The 18,735-nt window shown below is 35.5% G+C and overlaps 1 protein-coding gene across 5 annotated transcripts in view; it reads left to right on the top strand.

The window, feature by feature from the left end:
- Window positions 1-18,735, top strand: part of UGT8 (UDP glycosyltransferase 8) — a 119,582-nt gene that overhangs the window by 95,747 nt on the left and 5,100 nt on the right. For all 5 annotated transcript variants that reach the window (XM_074228622.1, XM_074228619.1, XM_074228618.1 and 2 more), the window contains 2 exons: window positions 37-113; window positions 15,372-15,591. In XM_074228622.1, coding sequence (XP_074084723.1) covers window positions 37-113; window positions 15,372-15,591 — 297 coding nt within the window. The remainder of the gene's footprint in view (window positions 1-36; window positions 114-15,371; window positions 15,592-18,735) is intronic.

The following is an 18,735-nucleotide window of genomic DNA, read 5'->3' as shown; positions in this document are numbered from 1 at the left end:
TATTCTAAATGTTTTCTCTTCTACTATATATTTTAGGTTTTCTGGACTCAAACCAAAGAATCTTGGGAATAACACAAAACTCATAGAATGGCTACCCCAAAATGACCTGCTTGGTGAGGCTTTTTGTTTGTATTGCATGTTTGCTGATAATTGTGGAAATGCAGTCATTTTATACCTTAAGAATTGTGCAAAATTACAATTTATTTTTTATCAGTTTGATTCTTGGATTATGAAAGTTTAAGAAAATTTGATCAAATTGTTTGTTTTCTATGAGCAAAGGTCTATTGCCTTTTTTGGTAATTGATATTTTATTTTATTTTTTCCAATTACTTGCTATGGAAGCTTTTCAACATTCAATCATTTGCAAATTTATAGGTTACACATTTTTCTATCATCTTGCCATTACACCTCTCTCCACCTGGTGGTGAACAGTCTGATAAAAGTTGTACATGTACATTTGTGTTTAACATATTTACATATTAGTCATTTAAGTAAGAGGAATTAGATAAGAAAATGAGATAGGAAAGAAAACTTGAAGTTTTCAAAAAATTGGCCATAGTATACATTCAGCTTCAGTGGGTTTTTACCCCTCTAGATGTGGACAGTCTTTCCGTAACAGGTCCTATGGTTGCCCTAGATCTCTGAACTGCAGAGAGGAGCTGTATCTATCATAGCTGACTATCTCAAAATGTTGGTGCTAATGTACAGTATTCCAGTTCTGCTGCCTTCACTCAGCATCAGTTCATCTAATTCTTTCCATGCTTTTCTAAAGTCTGACCCTTCATCATTTCTTATAGAACAATTATACTGTATAACATTATATACCATAACTTGTTTAGCTATTCCCCAATTGATGGGTATCCCTTCAATTTCCAATTCTTTGCTACTGTAAGAAGAGCTGCTATAAATACTTTTGAACAAGTGAGATTTTTCTCATTTTTTGTTTTTCTTTTGAATATAAGTCTAGTATTGATAAAGGACATGATCAGTTTTATTGCTCTTTGGGGATAGCTTCAGATTACTCTCCAGAATGGTTGGATCAATTCACAACTCCACCAACAATACGTTAATGTCCCAGTTTTCCACATCCTCTCCAACATTGATCATTTCTCTTTTATGCATTCTTAGCCAATCTGGTAGATATTTTAATTTGTGTTTCACCAATCAATAATGATTTGAAGCATTTTTTATATGACTATGTATAACTTTATCTTTTGATCACTTATTAATTGGGAAATGACTTGTAATCTTATAAATTTGATTTAATCATTTATATATTTAGAAATGAAGTGTAGTGCCTTTTTGTTGGTGTGTTTGGGGTTTTTTTGGTTTATTTATTTTATATTATTACAATAATCTTGGTAAAGAGTAAACATAACCCCCCCTCCCCCTCAAGAAGATGAGAAACCTCAAGACTAGTGAGAGAGAAAAAAAAATGTACTTCATTCTGTGCTCAGATTCCAATGCCTCTGTCTCTGGGATAAGTTGCCTTCTCTATCATAAGTCCACCAGAAAAGTTGCTTCAGTATTTTTCCTACAGTTGCTACCTAGCTGTACCTCCACTCTGTCCCTCCCCACTCTCATTTATTCTATTCTCTCTCTCTCCTTGCATCCTGCCCCTGTCCAAAAGTGTGTTGTTTCTGAGTACCCACTCTTCTCTCACCTATTCCCCTTCTCACATCCCTTTCTTCTCATTTTTCTCTAAGGTAAGATAGATTTCAATACCCTATTAAGTGTATATGTTATTTCCTCTCTGAGACATTTTTTTAAGGTTTTTGCAAGGCAAATGGGGTTAAGTGGCTTGCTCAAGGCCACACAGCTAGGTAATTATTAAGTGTCTGAGACTGGATTTGAACCCGGGTACTCCTGACTTCATCCACTACTCCACCTAGCTGCCCCGCTGAGCCATTTCTGATGAGAATGAACTCATTCCCCCTGACCTTCCCTTGTTCCACCCCATTGAAACAGCTTTTTCTTGACTCTAATGTGAAATATCTTAGCTCCTTCCTCTCCTTTCTCTTCTTCCCAGTACTTTTCCTTTCTCACCCATTGACTCCATCTTTTTACTATATTATACCATTATATTCTGCTCCTTCTTGTGCCTTGTCTATATATGCTTCTTCTAACAGCTCTTATAAAGGGGAAAAAGCTCATATGAGTTATCAGTGTCTTCCCATGCAGGAATACAAATAGTTCAACATGATTAAGTTCCTCTTAGTCCTTCTTATGCACCCCTTCTATGGTTCACTAGAGTCCTGTACCTGAAGATCAGACTTGCTGATCAGCTCTGGTTGTTCCAATAGGAAAGTCCCCTGTTTCACTGAAAGTCTATCTTTTCCCCTGAAAGAGGATGTTCAGTTTTGCTGGGTTGTTAACCAAGATTTTTTACTTTCTGGTATATCATGTTCCAATACCTACAAGCCCTTAATATAGAGGCTGCCAGATGTTGTGTAATCCTGATCAGCCATGGTAGTTGAATTGTTTGTTTCTGGCAGCTTTTCATATTTTCTCTTTGCCTTGGGAGTTTTGGAATTTGGCTATAATATTCCTCTAAGTTTTTCTTTTGGGACCTCTTTCAGGATGTGATCGGTAAATTCCTCAATTTCTATCTTACCTTCTGCTTCTAGAGTCTCAGGGCAATTTTGCTGTATTATTTTTTGAAAAATGAAGACAAGGCTCGTTTCCAGGTCCTGACTTTCAGGTAGCCCAATAACTTAAATTATTTCTTCTGGATCTGTTTTCTAGGTCAGTTGGTTTTCCAGTGAGATATTTCACATTTTCTTCTAATTTTTGACTTTGTTTCGAAGAGTTTTATTTCTTCCTGATTTCTTACAAATTCATCAGATTACTTTAGTTCCATTTTGCATTTGAAGGAGTTATTTTCTTCAGAGAGCTTTTTTATTTCCTTTTCCAGCTGGCCAATTCTGCTTTTTTAAGACATTCTTCTCCTCATTTGCCTTTTTCCATTTGGCCTAAACCATATTATTTTCTTCAGTATGTTTTTGTATTTCTTTCGCCAAGCTGTTGATTTGGTTTTCATGATTTATATGCATTACTCTCTCATTTCTCTTCACAATTTTCCTTCCACCTCCCTTAATTAATTTTCAGATTCTTTTTTGAACTCATCCATAGCCTGAGCCCATTTTCATTTTCTCTTAGAGTCTTTGGATTCAGAAGCTTTGAATTTGTCGTCTTCTGAATCTTTCATGGGACCAAAGTAATTTTCTATGGTCAGAGTCTTCTTTTTCTTTTGTTTGCTCATTTCCTCAGCCTAAGACTAATTTATCGCACTTCAAGGCTTTGGCATTTTGGGGGACACTCCACTGAGACCTTTATTCCTCCAAGGTCTTATGCTCTCTAGCCTGTGCTTTGATATGTAGATGTCCCAGTACTTCCCTCTGTCCTGGGGCTGTGAGGAGGGTCCCTGCTCCACTGTCTTAGTGTGGGGGCCCAAACTACAACCAGGATCTGAGTGTGGGCAAACAGCAGAGTCCTGCCCCAGGGAGAGCAGAGAGGTTTTTGTAGTCTCCCCTGACCCCCTTACTATGTATGGGCTGTGCTCTGGAGGTGCAGGCTGGCTTCCCCAATTCCTGTTTCAACTTCTCACAGCAGGGCTATTCTGAGGCCGATGCTCCTCACTCTATACTCATTCTGGTGCAGCAGAGTTCACTCACTTTCCTTTCAAGTTGTTCCTGGTGATCCCTGGACTGCAATGAATGGTGCCACAGCTTTTTTCCAACCCCCATTCTCAGTGAAACATACCTTTCTCATAGAACTTCTAATTTATCTTGGACTGGAAAATTGTATCATTCAGTCTTTCTGTGGATTCTGCCCCTCTAAATTTTGGTTAAAGTCATAATTTGATGGCTTTTGGAGTTTTATGGGGAAGGAGATTCTGGGAAATCCTTCCTTCACACTGCCATCTTGGCTCCTGTAAAATAGTTTGATTCTTACAGATTTCCTAAATATTCTTTTTTGTTATCAAATTATTGATTATATCTACAAGGCATACCACAATTATATGTTTTTCCTAATAACAATTATTGTCATTCTGATGCCATTTTTAATTAACTTGAAACATATACTAAACAAATTATAAATACTAGAAATAGGAAAGGTTGCAAAAGCAACAACAATAATAATTTTATTAATGATCTTTTGTGCAGTATTTGAAAACTTTTTAGTGTACTTTGAAACATATCTCATTAAAATTTTCACAGACATTCCATGAGATTACCAGGATGAGTATTTTTCACCTTAAATTTACAGATGAAGAAACTGCCACTCATCTATCTAACAGACTAAATCCAAATTTATACACAGCTAGAAGATGATAGAGATGCAAGCACAATCCAAGTTTTCTGAATTCCAACCAATCACATTTTGTTGTTTAGTTGAATTTTAAAAGTCACTGAACAAAAAGAACAACTTAGTACAATGACAGAGTGAGTAAGATGAAATTATGAACAAACCCACTGATTCTGTGAAACTTAATTTTAAATTGTGGAATTCCCTTCTTTTTTCTCTTTTTTTAAAATTTATTTTTATTAAAGATATTATTTGAGTTTTACGATTTTCCCCCCAATCTTGCTTCCCTCCCCCACCATGGAAAGCAATCTGTCAGTCTTTACTTTGTTTCCATATTGTACCTTGATCCAAATTGGGTGTGATGAGAGAAAAGTCATATCCTTAAAGAAGAGAAGTCTAAAAGGTAACAAGATCAGACAATAAGATATCTGTTTTTTTCTAAATTAAAGGGAATAGTCCTTGAATTTTGTTCAAACTCCACAGCTCCTTATCTGGATACAGATGGCACTCTCCTTTGCAGACAGCCCAATATTGTTCCCGATTGTTGCACTGATGGAATGAGCAAGTCCTTCAAGGTTGAACATCACTCCCATGTTGCTGTTAGGGTGTACAGTGTTTTTCTGGTTCTGCTCATCTCACTCAGCATCAGTTCATGCAAATCCCTCCAGGCTTCCCTGAATTCCCATCCCACCTGGTTTCTAATAGAACAATAGTGTTCCATGACATGCATATACCACAGTTTGCTAAGCTGTTCCCCAATTGAAGGACATTTACTTGATTTCCAATTCTTTGCCACCACAAACAGGGCTGCTATAAATATTTTTGTACAAGTAATATTTTTACCCTGTGGAAATGCTTTCTTATCTTTTGTGTCTGTTGTCTGATTTTCCAACTATTTATCTCAAAGAATACACAATTGCATTGAAAGCATTTTTAAATTTCTGTCAACATCACCAAAGTACCCGAGGAACACTCTGAATGTCTACATTTCATCTTTTCCTACTTGGTCATCTCTCTTTCAATTCCTAGATAATAGCTTTTGTTCTTGTCCTTTCTGCTTCCTCATTGGGGATTTGTTGTAACCCACCATACTTGCAAAGGACCTCCTTACTACTGCTTAATGATAAACGTTCATGCAAAAGGACAAACAACCCTTATTCTGGGCATCCACAGCAAGACACCTGCACTGTATTGGGGAGCTGTTCCTAATTGTTCCACTTTCCTCTCAAGTATATCTCATTCACGGATAGCCTGTGATCAATCAATCACTTATCTTTACATTGTGTTCCATTATCACCCAAGTATACCTCACTTCTTCACGATATATTTGCTCTTACTCCTTTTGACTCCTAACTCTCATAGCATCACTTCAGTTGTAACTAGTTTTAGATCTGGTACAGCTAGGCCACCTTCTTTTACCTTTTTTTTTTCCCATCAATTCCCTTGATATATTCTTGATCTTTTGTTGCTCCAGATGCATTATGTTACTGTTTTTTTCTAGCTTGGTTTGGTAGTTTGATTGGCATGGCACTGAATAATTAATTTGAGTAGAATTGTCATTTTTATTTTATTAGCCTAGCCTAACCATGAGCAATTGACAGCTTTCCAGTTGTTTAGATCTGACTTTGTGTGAAAAGTAATTTCTAAATTGTGTTTATACAGTTTCTGAATTTATCTTGGCAGGTAGATTCTCAATTACTTTATTTTTTTATGTTATGTTAATTTCTCTTTCGATCTCTTGCCCTTGGACTTTGTTGTGCATTTATAGAAATGCTGATGATTTATGTAGGCTTTTGTATGTCCTGCTAATCTGCTGAAATTGTTCATTGTTCCAAGTAGTTTTTTAGTTGATTTTCTAGGTATTTCTAATTATACCATCATATTGTCTGCAAAAAAATGAAAATTTGCTTCCTCATTGGCAATTCTAATTCCTTCAATTTCTTTTTCTTTTTTTATTGTTAAAACTAGGATTTCTAAAACATCTCATATATTAATGGTGATAATGGACATCCTCATTTTATCCCTGATCTTATTGAAAATGCTCCTAGTTTATCCCCATTACCTATTTGTTGATAGGATACTGCTCATTATTTTAAGGAAAACTTTTATTCTTATACTCTAGTGTTTTTAATAGACATAGGAGTTGTATTTTCTCAAAGACTTTTTCATTACTAATGAAATAGTCACATTATTTTTGTTATAATTGTTATTTTTGTTCAATTATGTTGAGCCTGCCCACCTGATATAAATCCTCCCTGATTATTATTATTTTCCCAGTAATAATGTGTTATAATCTCTTCACAAAATTTATTTAAGATTTTTGCATCCATGTTAATTTGGTAGATTGGTCTATAGTTTTCATTGGATATTTTTTTTTCGGTCTTCCTCGTTTAGGTGTTATAAAATGACATCATATTGGTGTTAGAAAAGAAATTTGGCAGAACTCTTCCTATTTTTTAAATAGTTCCTGTAGAATTTAAATTAATTGTGCCTTAAATGTTTGGTAGAATTCACTTGTAAATCCATCTGGACCTTGGGGAGTTTATTAATCGTTTCTTCAAATTCTTTTTTTCTGAAATGGGGTTAAGTATTTTATTTCCTCTGATGTTATCTGGGTAGTTTGTATTTTTGTAAATATTCATCTTACTCTCAGGTTGTCAAATTCATTGGCATACAGTTGGGCAAAATAGCTTTGAATTTTCTCTTTAATTTCTTCCTCATTACTTCAGTCTTCATTTTTAATCCTGGTAATTTGTTATTTGTCTTTTTTTAATCAGATTAACCAAAGGTTTATCTATTTTATTGGTTTTCATAAAACTAGCTCTTAATTTTATTTATTACATCAATAGTTTTCTTATTTGCAAGTTTATTGATCTCTCCTTTGATTTCTCAGAATTTCTAATTTGATTTTTAATTGCGGATCTTTAACTTTTTTCTAGTTTATTTAGTTGTATACCTTTATTGCTCTACTCTTTCTTTATCCATGTAAGCATTTAGAGATAAAATTTTCTAAAACCACTTTAGGAGCATTCCATAAATTTTGGTATGATGTCTCAGTGTTGTCATTTTCTTTTTCTTTTTTTTTTTTAGATTTTTCAAGGCAGTGTGCTGGTGCTCTAGCCACTGCGCCACCTTGTCGCGCCCCCCCCCCCTTTAAGATTTTATTTATTTTGAGTTTTACAATTTTTCCCCTAATCTTACTTTCCTCCTTCCACCCCCCCCCCCCCAGAAGGCAATTTGCCAGTCCTTACATTGTTTCCATGGTATACATTGATCCAAACTGAATGTGATGAGAGAGAAATTATAGCCTTAAGGAAAAAACATAAAGTATAAGAGATAGCAAGATCAGACAATAAGATATCAGTTTTATTCCCCTAAATTAAAGTTAATAGTCCTTGGTCTTTGTTCAAACTGCACAGCTCTTTCTCTGGATACAGATAGTATTCTCCATTGCAGACAGGTTCAAATTGTCCCTGATTGTTGCACTGATGGAATGAGCAAGTCCTTCAAAGTTGATCATCACCTCCATGTTGCTGTTAGGGTGTAACAGTATTTTTCTGGTTCTGCTCATCTCACTCAACTTCAGTTCATGCAAATCCCTCCAGGCTTCCCTGAATTCCCATCCCCCCTGGTTTCTAATAGAACAATAGTGTTCCATGTTATCATTTTCCTTGATGAAATTTTAAATTATTTCTCATTGTTTATTGATCCACTCATTTTTTATTGGATTATTTAGGGGTGGCTAGGTGATGCAGTGGATAGAGCACTGGCCATGGAATCAGGAGGACCTGAGTTCATATCTGGTCTCAGACACTTAAAAATTACCTAGCTGTGTGACCTTGGGCAAGTCACTTAACCCCATTGCCTTGCAAAACCCGAAATAAATAAACAAACAAATAAATAAAGACATTATTTTAAAAGTTAGATTATTTAGTTTCCGATAAATTGTTGGTTTATCTTTTCATGATCATTTCTTATATGTAATTTTTGATGCAGCATGATTTGAAAAGCATTTAATTATTTCTGCCTTTCTACATTTTATTGTAAGATTTTTGTGGCCTAGTACATGGTCAGTTTTGGTATAGGTGCCATGTACTGCAGAGAAAAAGGAAGTATTCTCTTCTGTGCCATTCAGTTTTCTCCAGAGAGAGTTTAATAAAATTTAATCACCTTCTTACCTTCTTTCTTATTTATTTTGTGGTGTTTGATTAAGGAGTTTTGATTTCGATTCGCTCCTATAAAATGACATATTTACAACAACAAAACAAAAAGTATATTTAATAAAGTAATTATAAAACATGTAGAAATAAATCCATTTTACAGCAGAAGTAACCAATAAGTCCCAATATAATAAAGAGAAGAGCAAAGCCTACATAAAGATAGATATTAAAAGAAAACATCACCAATCAGGGGAGCATCAACATCTGAATCAACAGCTGCTAGGGAGTTCCAGGGTACAGCCTTCAGAGATGCAATTGGGAAACATCCCAGGCAAAGCATCCTTTCTGTGGTGAAACTCCAAGTTGCTGCTCAATGCTAGGGACTTTTAAGGGGGTCCCAGACAAAGATGGCACACTGACAATAGGCTTATATAAGCTTTTTGGCACCTAACCAGGAAATGTGAAGAGTACACACATGACCATTTGACAAGTACATGCATGACCTGGGAAGAGTGGAGGCCAAGGTTGAACCTCTGAACAGGTAGCCAACCCTCCCAGGAGTCAAACTCCAGGAATGGCTAGTTCCTAGAGGGAGTATCTGGCACACTCAAAGACAACCAAGTTCATGCAAAGATGATGGGGGACCTTGTTTGGGGGAACCAGCATATGGCCTTGCCCAGAATCAGAATGGGTATTAACCCTTAATGTGGTTAGATTTATCTAATTCTGAGAGCAGGAGGTTGAGGTCCCCCATTATTATAGTTTTGCTGTCTATGGCACCATGTAATTTGTTTAGTCCCCAAGAGAATTTGGATGCAATATATCACTTGGTACATATCCACTTTGCAATTATAAACCTTCATTGCCCATAGTGCTTTTTAAGAAAATGTAATTTCCTTTCTTATCCCTTTTAATGGGATCTATTTTTGCTTTTGCTCTGTCTGAGTTCAGGATTGCTATACCTGATTTTTTTTTAACTTCTGCAGAAGCATCATATATTTTTCTCTAGTCTTTTTACTTTTACCATGTGTGTATCTCTCTGCTTCAAATATATTTCTTGTAAACAACATATTGTAGGAGTCTAGTTTTTAATCCATTCTGTCATCTACTTTCATTTTATGGGAGAGTTCATCCCTTTCACATTTACAGTTAAGATGATTAATTCTGTATTTCCCTCTGTTCTTCCCCTTCTCCTTTCCTCTTATCCTTCCTCATCAGTGTTTTGCTCCCTTTCCCCTTTAACTTTTTCTTTTAAATTTTAACTTTTCACTTTTCTTTCACTTTTGCCTTCACTTTTCTTTTTATCAGTCCCTTCTTCCTCTTTCTCCATCCCCCCTTCTTACCTGTAGATCCGGATAGATTTTTTTAAACAGAATTTGGAATATATGTTTTTCCCCTCTCTGAGCCAATTCTATTGAGAGAAGTATTTACTTAATGTTCTTTCCCTCTTCTATACTTTGTACCTCTTCAGCTGGCTTATTTATCCACTAAGAAGCCTAGACATCTCCTAGTATAGTCATTCTTTTCATGTCTTTATTATTTTAATCCTGCCTTATACCTATATAACTCCTCTGTCAAAATATACTCCTTTTATCTGTAGTAATTCTGATAGAATTACTTTTCTCAAAGGTGGGTAGATTGATTAGCAACATTGTCTTATAGTCACTAGCTATTCTCTCTTCTGGCTCATTGGAAATATACTTCTCAAAAATCATAAATCACATCAAATTATAATCTATACCACCCCCTCTTTTCAGCTACTCTCCATGGACAGATAATCCTCATGATCCAAATCATTATGCAAAACCAAATGGACCATTTGTACCCTTCCATCCAAGCACACTCTCTTCAATTGTAGCCGAGGTAGCAAGCAACATAAAATCACTTCATGATCTTTTCATTTCCAGTCCATCAAAGTACACCCTCTCCCTCTGTCTTATAGTACTCCAAGCATAGCCATACAACCCTCCCCAACCAAATATCAGGTACACTCTCTCTCCTTCTGTCCCTTTATCACTCCAACAATAGCACTGCAATCCATTCTCTCCCTCTGCTCCTATAGTACTTTGACTATAGTGCTAAAACCCTTAGTAACTAATGTGAAGAATAAGGCAAGATCACCTCTTGATCTGTTTGTCCAACCCTTCTAAATACACTTCTATCCTCATTCCCTATTGTACTACAATCCTCTTTAACTAAAGTATCTAGTAAAGTAAGATCATTTCATAATTTAAATAAGAAAACAATAGGAAATGCCACCCTCATACCCAATATCATTCTATGTTTCATTAATACCCATATCCCTAAAGTATAATCTCTTCAATTATATTCAACCCTTTAACTATCCTAAGAGAAATACAAGTCTCAAAAGTTACAATTGTTATCTTCCCTTGTAGGGATGTATACAGTTTAATGTTCTTGACTAGTGTTTTTTTCCCCCTTTCCATTTACCTTTTATGCATTTCTTGTCTTGTATTTTAAGATCAAATTATCCATTCAGTTCTGGTCTTATTATCAGAAAATTTTGGAAGTCATCTATTTCACTGAAAATCCATCTTTTCCCCTGACAGAATATTGAATTTTCCTGGGTAGATAATTCTTGGTTGTAATCCAAGGTCTTTTGTCTCAGAAATATTCTAAGCTAAGCCTCTAATCCTTTAATAAATAAACTGATAAGTCCTGTGTAACTTTGGTTGTGCTACTTTTGTATTTAAATTGCTTCTTTTTGGCTGCTTGGTGTATCTCCTTTAGTTGAGAGTTTTGGAATTTGACTTTGATATTCCTTGGAGTTTTTCTTCCTTTCTTTCTGGAGGTGTTCTGTTTATTCTTTCAACTTTTTTTGTCAATTTTTTCAATTTTTGTCTTCTTGATCTGGTATATTAGGACAGTTTTTTCCATGGTAATTTCCTGAATGATGTTTTCCAAACTTTTTTTTTTAATCTAGGCTTTCAGATAGGCCAGTAATTTGTAAATTATCTCTTCTGGATCTACTTTTCCAGGTCATTTATTTTTTCATAAAAGGTGCTTTCCATTTTCTTTATTTTTTTCAGCCTTTTGAATTTGTGCAATTTTGGTACTTCATAGAGTCTTTCTATTTGTCCAATTCTAATTATTAATGTACAGTTAACTTTCATGTTACCTTTTCCAGTTGGTTAATTTTACTTTTAAATAAGTCATTTTTCTTTTATAGTTCTTTAATTTTATTTTCTGATGAGTTACATTCTTTTTTCAGTTGACATTTTTTCTTTTACAGGAGTTGATTTTTTCAGTCGATTTTAATAATTCTCCTGCATGACACTCAATTCCTTTTTCCATTTCTCTTTGAGTTTTTAAAATCTTTTTAAGCTCTTCCATGAGCTTTGGGATTCAAGTCCAATTCATAAACTTCTTTACGACTTCTCATGTAGAAAGCATTTGTAATGCTTTCTTTTTCTGAGATGGAGTTCTCATCATCTCTATCTGAGTAGAAGATTTCTATGGTTAACACTCTTTGGGGGGAGGGGTTGCTCCTTTTGATAGTAGAGCTGTACTCTTGGAGTATAGGGAATGTAGTACCAAGTGTTTTTGTGTGTGTCTGTGTGTGTGAGTGAGTTGAGGCTAAAATCTGGTTCCTAGGTTATTACGTTCCAGAGTATTGCCTTTGCAATCCAGGCATTGCTTATGCAAAGGTTTGGTTCCTCCTTTTTGCCCAGTCTTTGCCTATGCAGTGTGGTTTGTCCTATCTGTTGCCCCAGTCTTTCCAGGGTTCAAACTTTGGGTGTGAAATCCTCCCCCTGATCTGCTATCTAGCTGAGCATGGCTCCAGCCTGCTATCTAGCTGAGCCAAGAGACCTGGGCTGCCCTGTGACTAGAAACCTCTTGCTGGTTTTCCTGCTTTCCTGCATAGTTGGGCTATATTTCCCCATATGATACAATTAAATCTCATAGGTCATATTCATATTTTCTCGATCACTTTCTTAAATATAGTCAATTAGTAAAACAGTAAGTTAAAAAAAATAAACCTCACAGTCCTCCATTCTTAAGATGATCTCTTAACTCTTAATCTATAGTCCCATGAACTTGGGGCTTTGTTTTGGAGAAACTCTGGCTTCTACCCTTTCTTTGGCCTAAATCTTTCCCATCTAAGATTCCTTTTTCCAAGTCTTATTTCATCCAGTGACTTTGTTGTGGCATTGAAAAAACAACCCCAGTCTCTCTTAGGCTCATTGTTTTAGTATGTTCTAGTCTGGATGATCATCTTTGAGGGTCCCTTTAATTATAAAAATATAGGGATTCCTGGGCCTCATTAGTAGGTTGATTTAACAGGGAAGGTCAGCTATTTTTACACTGACCTGATGATATAGTTGAACTGCCTAAACGCTTTGGAATGCCAAATAAGAATTTCCCAGTAGAAGGAATGTGGATCTGGAGTCTGAAGACCTGGGTTCAAATCCTGTATCTTTGTCAAATTGACTTTGAGCAAACCTGTCTTTGTTTTAGGTATTTGTCAAATTAGGGTTGGACAAGAAGATTTCCAAAGTCTCTTCCAGTTCTATATTTTTTATTTTAATTTGGTCTTAATACAATTTCATTTTGAAATATATATTACCAGAATCTACAAATTCTGATTCAGGCATTTTAAGGGACTATAGCATGTATAGTATACCATCAGAATAGAGGGGATTGGGAATATGTGGAAACAAAAAATAGGAAATTAAATCTGCCTTCCTGAGAGAAAACAACTGTAAAATAAATGCAGATATGTGATCATACATAACTTCAATTGTGATGTTAGATGGGAAAATGTAATTAGCATCGAATGATATTTTCACATAACCCTTTTTCCATATCCATTATGTTCCCTAAAATACAGTCTGAAAAATACCATGTAACTCTAACTCTACTTCTTTTATGGAAACTTGACTTTCAAATTAAATCTAAAATCCAGTTTATTATGAGTTTGTTTGTTATACATATAATATAATGAAGTAATTTAATACTTCACTGTTCTGTTACCCACAGTTAATGAAAGCATGGAGAGTCATTAATTGACAACTTCACTGATTTAGAGTGAAAACACAATTATTGTACTCATACCTTTTAATGAAAGAAACTAAGTTCTACTGATAATTTGGCTATTTATTTCACAAGGCAAAACAAGTAAATCCAGGGACTCTGACTAGATAACCATAGCTATGCACTGCCAGGCCATTTTTAAGCCTAGCTATTGACAATTTTTATGTTCTTAACTATCCCATGAGATAAGTAAGTGGCAAGTCACACCACTTTGCAAATGAGGCAGTTGAGACTATAAAAGCATGACTACCTAGCTATTAGAGCAAATTAAAGTGAGGAAAACCAGATCGAAGTTCTATGTCCATGATTCTCTTCATGAATATAATAGACTGTAAATAAGTAGTATTCACATGTGATGAAATCTGAGGCCTGATTTTTGAGAATTATTGTTGTTTACTCAGATTACACACAATTTGAGTGGAAAAGGCGAATAAAATTTGGGCATCTTGACCTGAGCCCAGAATGAGAAAATACCCAACATGTACATCTAAGGATGTCTAGCCATCTATCATGTTTTGTGCAATATTGAGAAGGAGTACTATTCTCTTAAGTCTTCTAGCACAAATTCAAGTCTTTCATTTGTGAGATTCCAGAAAGTCTACAGAGATCTCATGTGCTCATCAGAGCTAGTCACAGTGTCCAAGTGATGTTAGCTTTCCTAGTTCACAATTTTTAAAATCCCATTTGTCTTAACTGTTTATGGAACTGAGATAAAACTGTATACTACCACTGTGGTACCACTATGGATTTTCTTGGATAATTACATACATACATCATATTTTTTGAAGTCTCAAAGGTATGAAAAAGACACTTGCCAATAATCAAATGAATGAATGTATAGTTTTCAGTAATTGTATAGATAATAGCTTAAATTATGGTATAAATTGATAGTGCCCTGTAGTTAATTTTTTTCCATAATAAATTACCTTTAAAGACTATTCCCTAACTAGGTAAAGCATATATTCCCAAGAGAATTACTCTAAAAATACGAAGTATCTATTTAGTGACTACTAATAAAGTGATACACATACATTCTTGTTTAACAATTCTTACTTTCATTCTTTCATAAGAATCAATTTTGGATAGTGGATGTAATACTGGACCTTCAATTAGGAAATCCCGGCTTCAAATTCTGATTATGGAATCAGAGGATTTAGGTCCAGATCCCATTTCTGAGGATTGTTACTATTCTTACCATGAGAAAATCCACTTAAACTCGATCTGTTAACTGATTTTTGAAATAAAGGATTTGGAGTGGGTGACTTCTGTGGCCCTTTCAACTCCAAGTTCTGAATGATTTCTGATGGTTAACCTCTGAAGTCCTAGGGCAACTCATTGTTACTTTTCTTCTAAATCAAAGATTCAGTTTGCAGTCTATATAAGTGAAGAAAACTCCCCATACTGAGAGTTTCCTCAAAATAATAAGATCTCACCTCTCTCAAATTAAAAATAAAATTGTTAAAAAAATGTTTCTTTTAAGTCAATTACCAAAACTCACTAAGTACTACTCTTTAAAGCCATTACCAAAGGTGAGTAACTTATTCAGAAATATTTTCAGTTTCTAGAAACATGACAGATTGTACCAAATAGGGGCTCTTTACTTGAGGATATATTGGTGTGGATTACTGGTGGAGTGGTCTCTGAATTTGTATGGGAGAAAAATTACATCTTTGTTTCCACTAACTTCTCTCTGGGCTTTTTCTTTTCAATCAATTATAAATTCATTCAGCAAATATTCTGAGAAGAGGTCCATATGCTTCACAATACTGGCAAAGGATCCAAAAAAAGATTGAGAAAACTTCTACTCCACCTGTAACATTCCTGTTTCATGATTGCTCCCTTCTTTAGGACATTCAAATATTAAAGCCTTTCTTAGCCATGGTGGCTTGAATAGCATTTTTGAAACTATGTACCATGGAGTCCCTGTGGTGGGTATTCCACTCTTTGGAGACCATTATGATACAATGATCCGAGTCCAAGCAAAAGGCATGGGGATATTGCTGGATTGGAAGTCAATGACTGAACAGGATTTATATGAAGCTATGGTGAAAGTTATTAATGATCCCAGGTAAGAAATATTTCCTGACTTAATTTATTATTAAAAAATATGAAACATATAAGGATGAAAGGTTTTTAAATCTCTGTGCATGTTCTCTTCCTTCAAACATAATATGGAAAAGAATTTCAAACATATAGCATCCATATTGTTTGTTTAGAAGTTGCCAAATTTGCTCCCAGTATCAGAGCAATATGCCTGTCTTGGCCCTTCCATGTCAGTTTACTGAAGCTGCTTGATACATTCCACGTTGACCAACTGCTAATCTCTCCACCAACTCCCTACTCAAAAGGGGCAGATTCTTTATTGCACCTGGCATTCAGAGTGGTTACATGCATTATGGTATGAAGGGAAGACTGAGGTTCTAACTTGGTACTACTTTCTTTCAGCAGAGATAGTAATAAGAGAAGCTACACTACATTCAAGACTAAGCAAGGATGTCTTTTACCTTTGGGCCTATGATAATAATTTGCTCTAGATGATTCCCAAATGAGTCCCTTTCTTGCTATTCTGTATAGCATTCTTATTAAGGTCCTGATTCCAACTTACATGTTGGCTCTGATTTTCCAAAGGATTTTTAATCCAGATTTTGCATGATCAAATGTAGTCTGTTGTAGGCATCTTTCTCTATGCCATAGGCTTACTTAGAAGTTAAAGGTGATGCCTCTGAGACAGAACTAATTCTGTAGTTTTGGAAGAAGAACTAATTAATGAGAATCTTCATTGTCAGTAAGCCCAACTGAACCCTACTCTACCAGGTAAGTCTAGAAACATCTGTTGTTTGCCCTTTGTTCTTGTAGAACATCATCAGGGAAGTGATGCTATAACAAGTACTTGATATGAATTTGAGTGAAGGGGAGCTATGCTAAGTCACCAGCCTCATTTTCTCCTCCAGAGTCATCTGGGTCAAGTGATCAGATATGAATTAGAAAGACTGGAGGCCCTAGAGGTGAGGCAATCTGGGTGACTTGCCCCAAGTCACACAGCTAATAAGTATCAAGTATCTGAGGCCAAATTTGAACTCAGATCCTCTTGATTCCAGGGCTTTATTTGCAGAGCAAAGGTATGAATGGCTAAAGTCCTAAATAAAGTAGTTTTTAACAATCCCATCTACATTCCCTTTCCTTTTGACATCTGACTTTGAAACAAATGTGACCTTTTCTACAATGAAGAATTTTATGAACAATATGTAAATTTTAAAACTGTGTGATAAAGTACATTTACTGGGTAACGAGAGAGTCTAGTGTATTTGAAAATTTGAGTCTTTGGACCAGAGGGTTTTTGTGCTCACTTCCCAGTGGATGAAACTCTTGAGATTGGAGTTTCCTAGCATGGAACTTCTCCACTTCCAGAGTAAAAGGAGAAAACACTAGATTCTTATCAGCTTATTGTGGGGGGGGTGTTTCAATGTGGAGGTAATTTTCAAGTAAATAACAACTTTCAAGTCCAAGACTGAGCCAGGCCTCAGAAAGTGGCTAAGAAATAAAGAGGCTGATATAATTTTTTATCATCAGAGAGAGTTACTCTGACAAACTGGGTTGATCATTGTACCATCCACGAATTTTCCATCCACTGAATCAGCCAAGAATTGATTAAGTACCTGCTATAATCAAGACAGTTTACTAGGTGTTGGGCATACAGAAGCTTAAATGAAACATTCTTTGTCCTCAGAGAATAAGCTAACGTTCTACTATAGTTGGTTTCAGGGTTGTCCCAAAGCCACTGCAACAGTTTGGGACAGGCATGACCCAAGTGACTTGGTGATATATAGATGAAGAAACATCTAACAAGAGACTGGTCTTCTCATGGTCTTATCTGAACAAATAGATGTTTGCAAGGTTTTTGATTGTTAATGTTTTTGGCAAGACAGTAGGATTAAGTGACTTGCCCAGGTTCACACAACTAGTATCAAATGTCTGAATATGGATTTGAACTCCAGTCCTCCTGACGCCAGGGCCAGTGCTCTATCCATTGCACCATTGCAAGCCACTGCTTGCATTCTTAATATAGCTTTATAAGTTTAAAAAAGAATTTATGATTTGTGAGAGCTGAGGGGGGGGGGATCATTAATCCAAGTAGCTTGTACTGTAGTACCTTATTTTACAGATAGGCATCTTGGCAATAGCAGTTAGATAAGCTGGATTCTCTGACATATTGATTATGTGACCCTGGCAAATGACTTATCTCAGGGTTCCAGACTCTAAATTGCATAGAAAGTACCAATCCAAATTGGTAGAGGGAACTGCTTCACCTGAAAGTGCCCTATGCTAATGAAAGCACAGGTCCAGTTGATCAGCCCTGTTTTATAGATGAAAACAGGTTTAAACAGGGATCAAATTGCCCAGGCTTATGACATCCTCTCTTTCATCCATCTTGTGACCAAACATCATGCCTCCTGAAAGGAGATCCTACTGAAACTCTTTATAAATGTATCTTAGTTATATTTTCTCATAATGAGATTTAAATTGTATTTGAGGGTGAATTTTATTGTTGTTATTTACAAATAAATGATTAAAATGTATTTTCTAGGTCACTGGTGTCCCAGTTTAACATTGATAGAATGATCTTTCTCTCATATGAACATTTATTGACCACAAAATTTTGTAATAGGAAATTTCTATTCCTCTTTAATTATCCCATTAAAATATTATTAAGTTACAGAGGAAAGGTTTAGAGTTTGAAGACTCAGATGACATCATTTTCTGCTATTATATCTTTTAGAATAGTTAAACCTTATTATAGTATGATTATATTATTAGAGTAAGGGTGGCTTAGTGGATAGAGAACTGATCTTAGTCAGGAAGATGTAGATTCAAGCCATGCCTCTGACACATACTAGGCTGTGGTTAACTCTGAATAACTTATTTAACTTCTCACTTTCTTGTGCAGCTCTATGTGTACGCCTTTCAGAGAAAGAGATTATCTGCTTTGGCAGAAGAGGTTTCCTCCTTAGGAATTCTCATGTTGATAAAATCTCAGGTCTGGTCAATAAATACTAAATGCCTACTATATACCAGTCACTGGGCTATGTGAAGAGGATACAAAAAAAAAAAAATAGAAACCCTTTATAAGCTAATTGAGAGACAATATGCAAGTAAACATATAAAGTAAACGAGATATAGAATGCAAGATAGCCTGCCTGGTGGCAAGAGATGA

This window comes from Macrotis lagotis, chromosome 3 (assembly GCF_037893015.1).
Source record: "Macrotis lagotis isolate mMagLag1 chromosome 3, bilby.v1.9.chrom.fasta, whole genome shotgun sequence".
NCBI lineage: Eukaryota > Metazoa > Chordata > Mammalia > Peramelemorphia > Peramelidae > Macrotis > Macrotis lagotis.
This window is presented reverse-complemented; position numbering and strand designations above follow the sequence as displayed.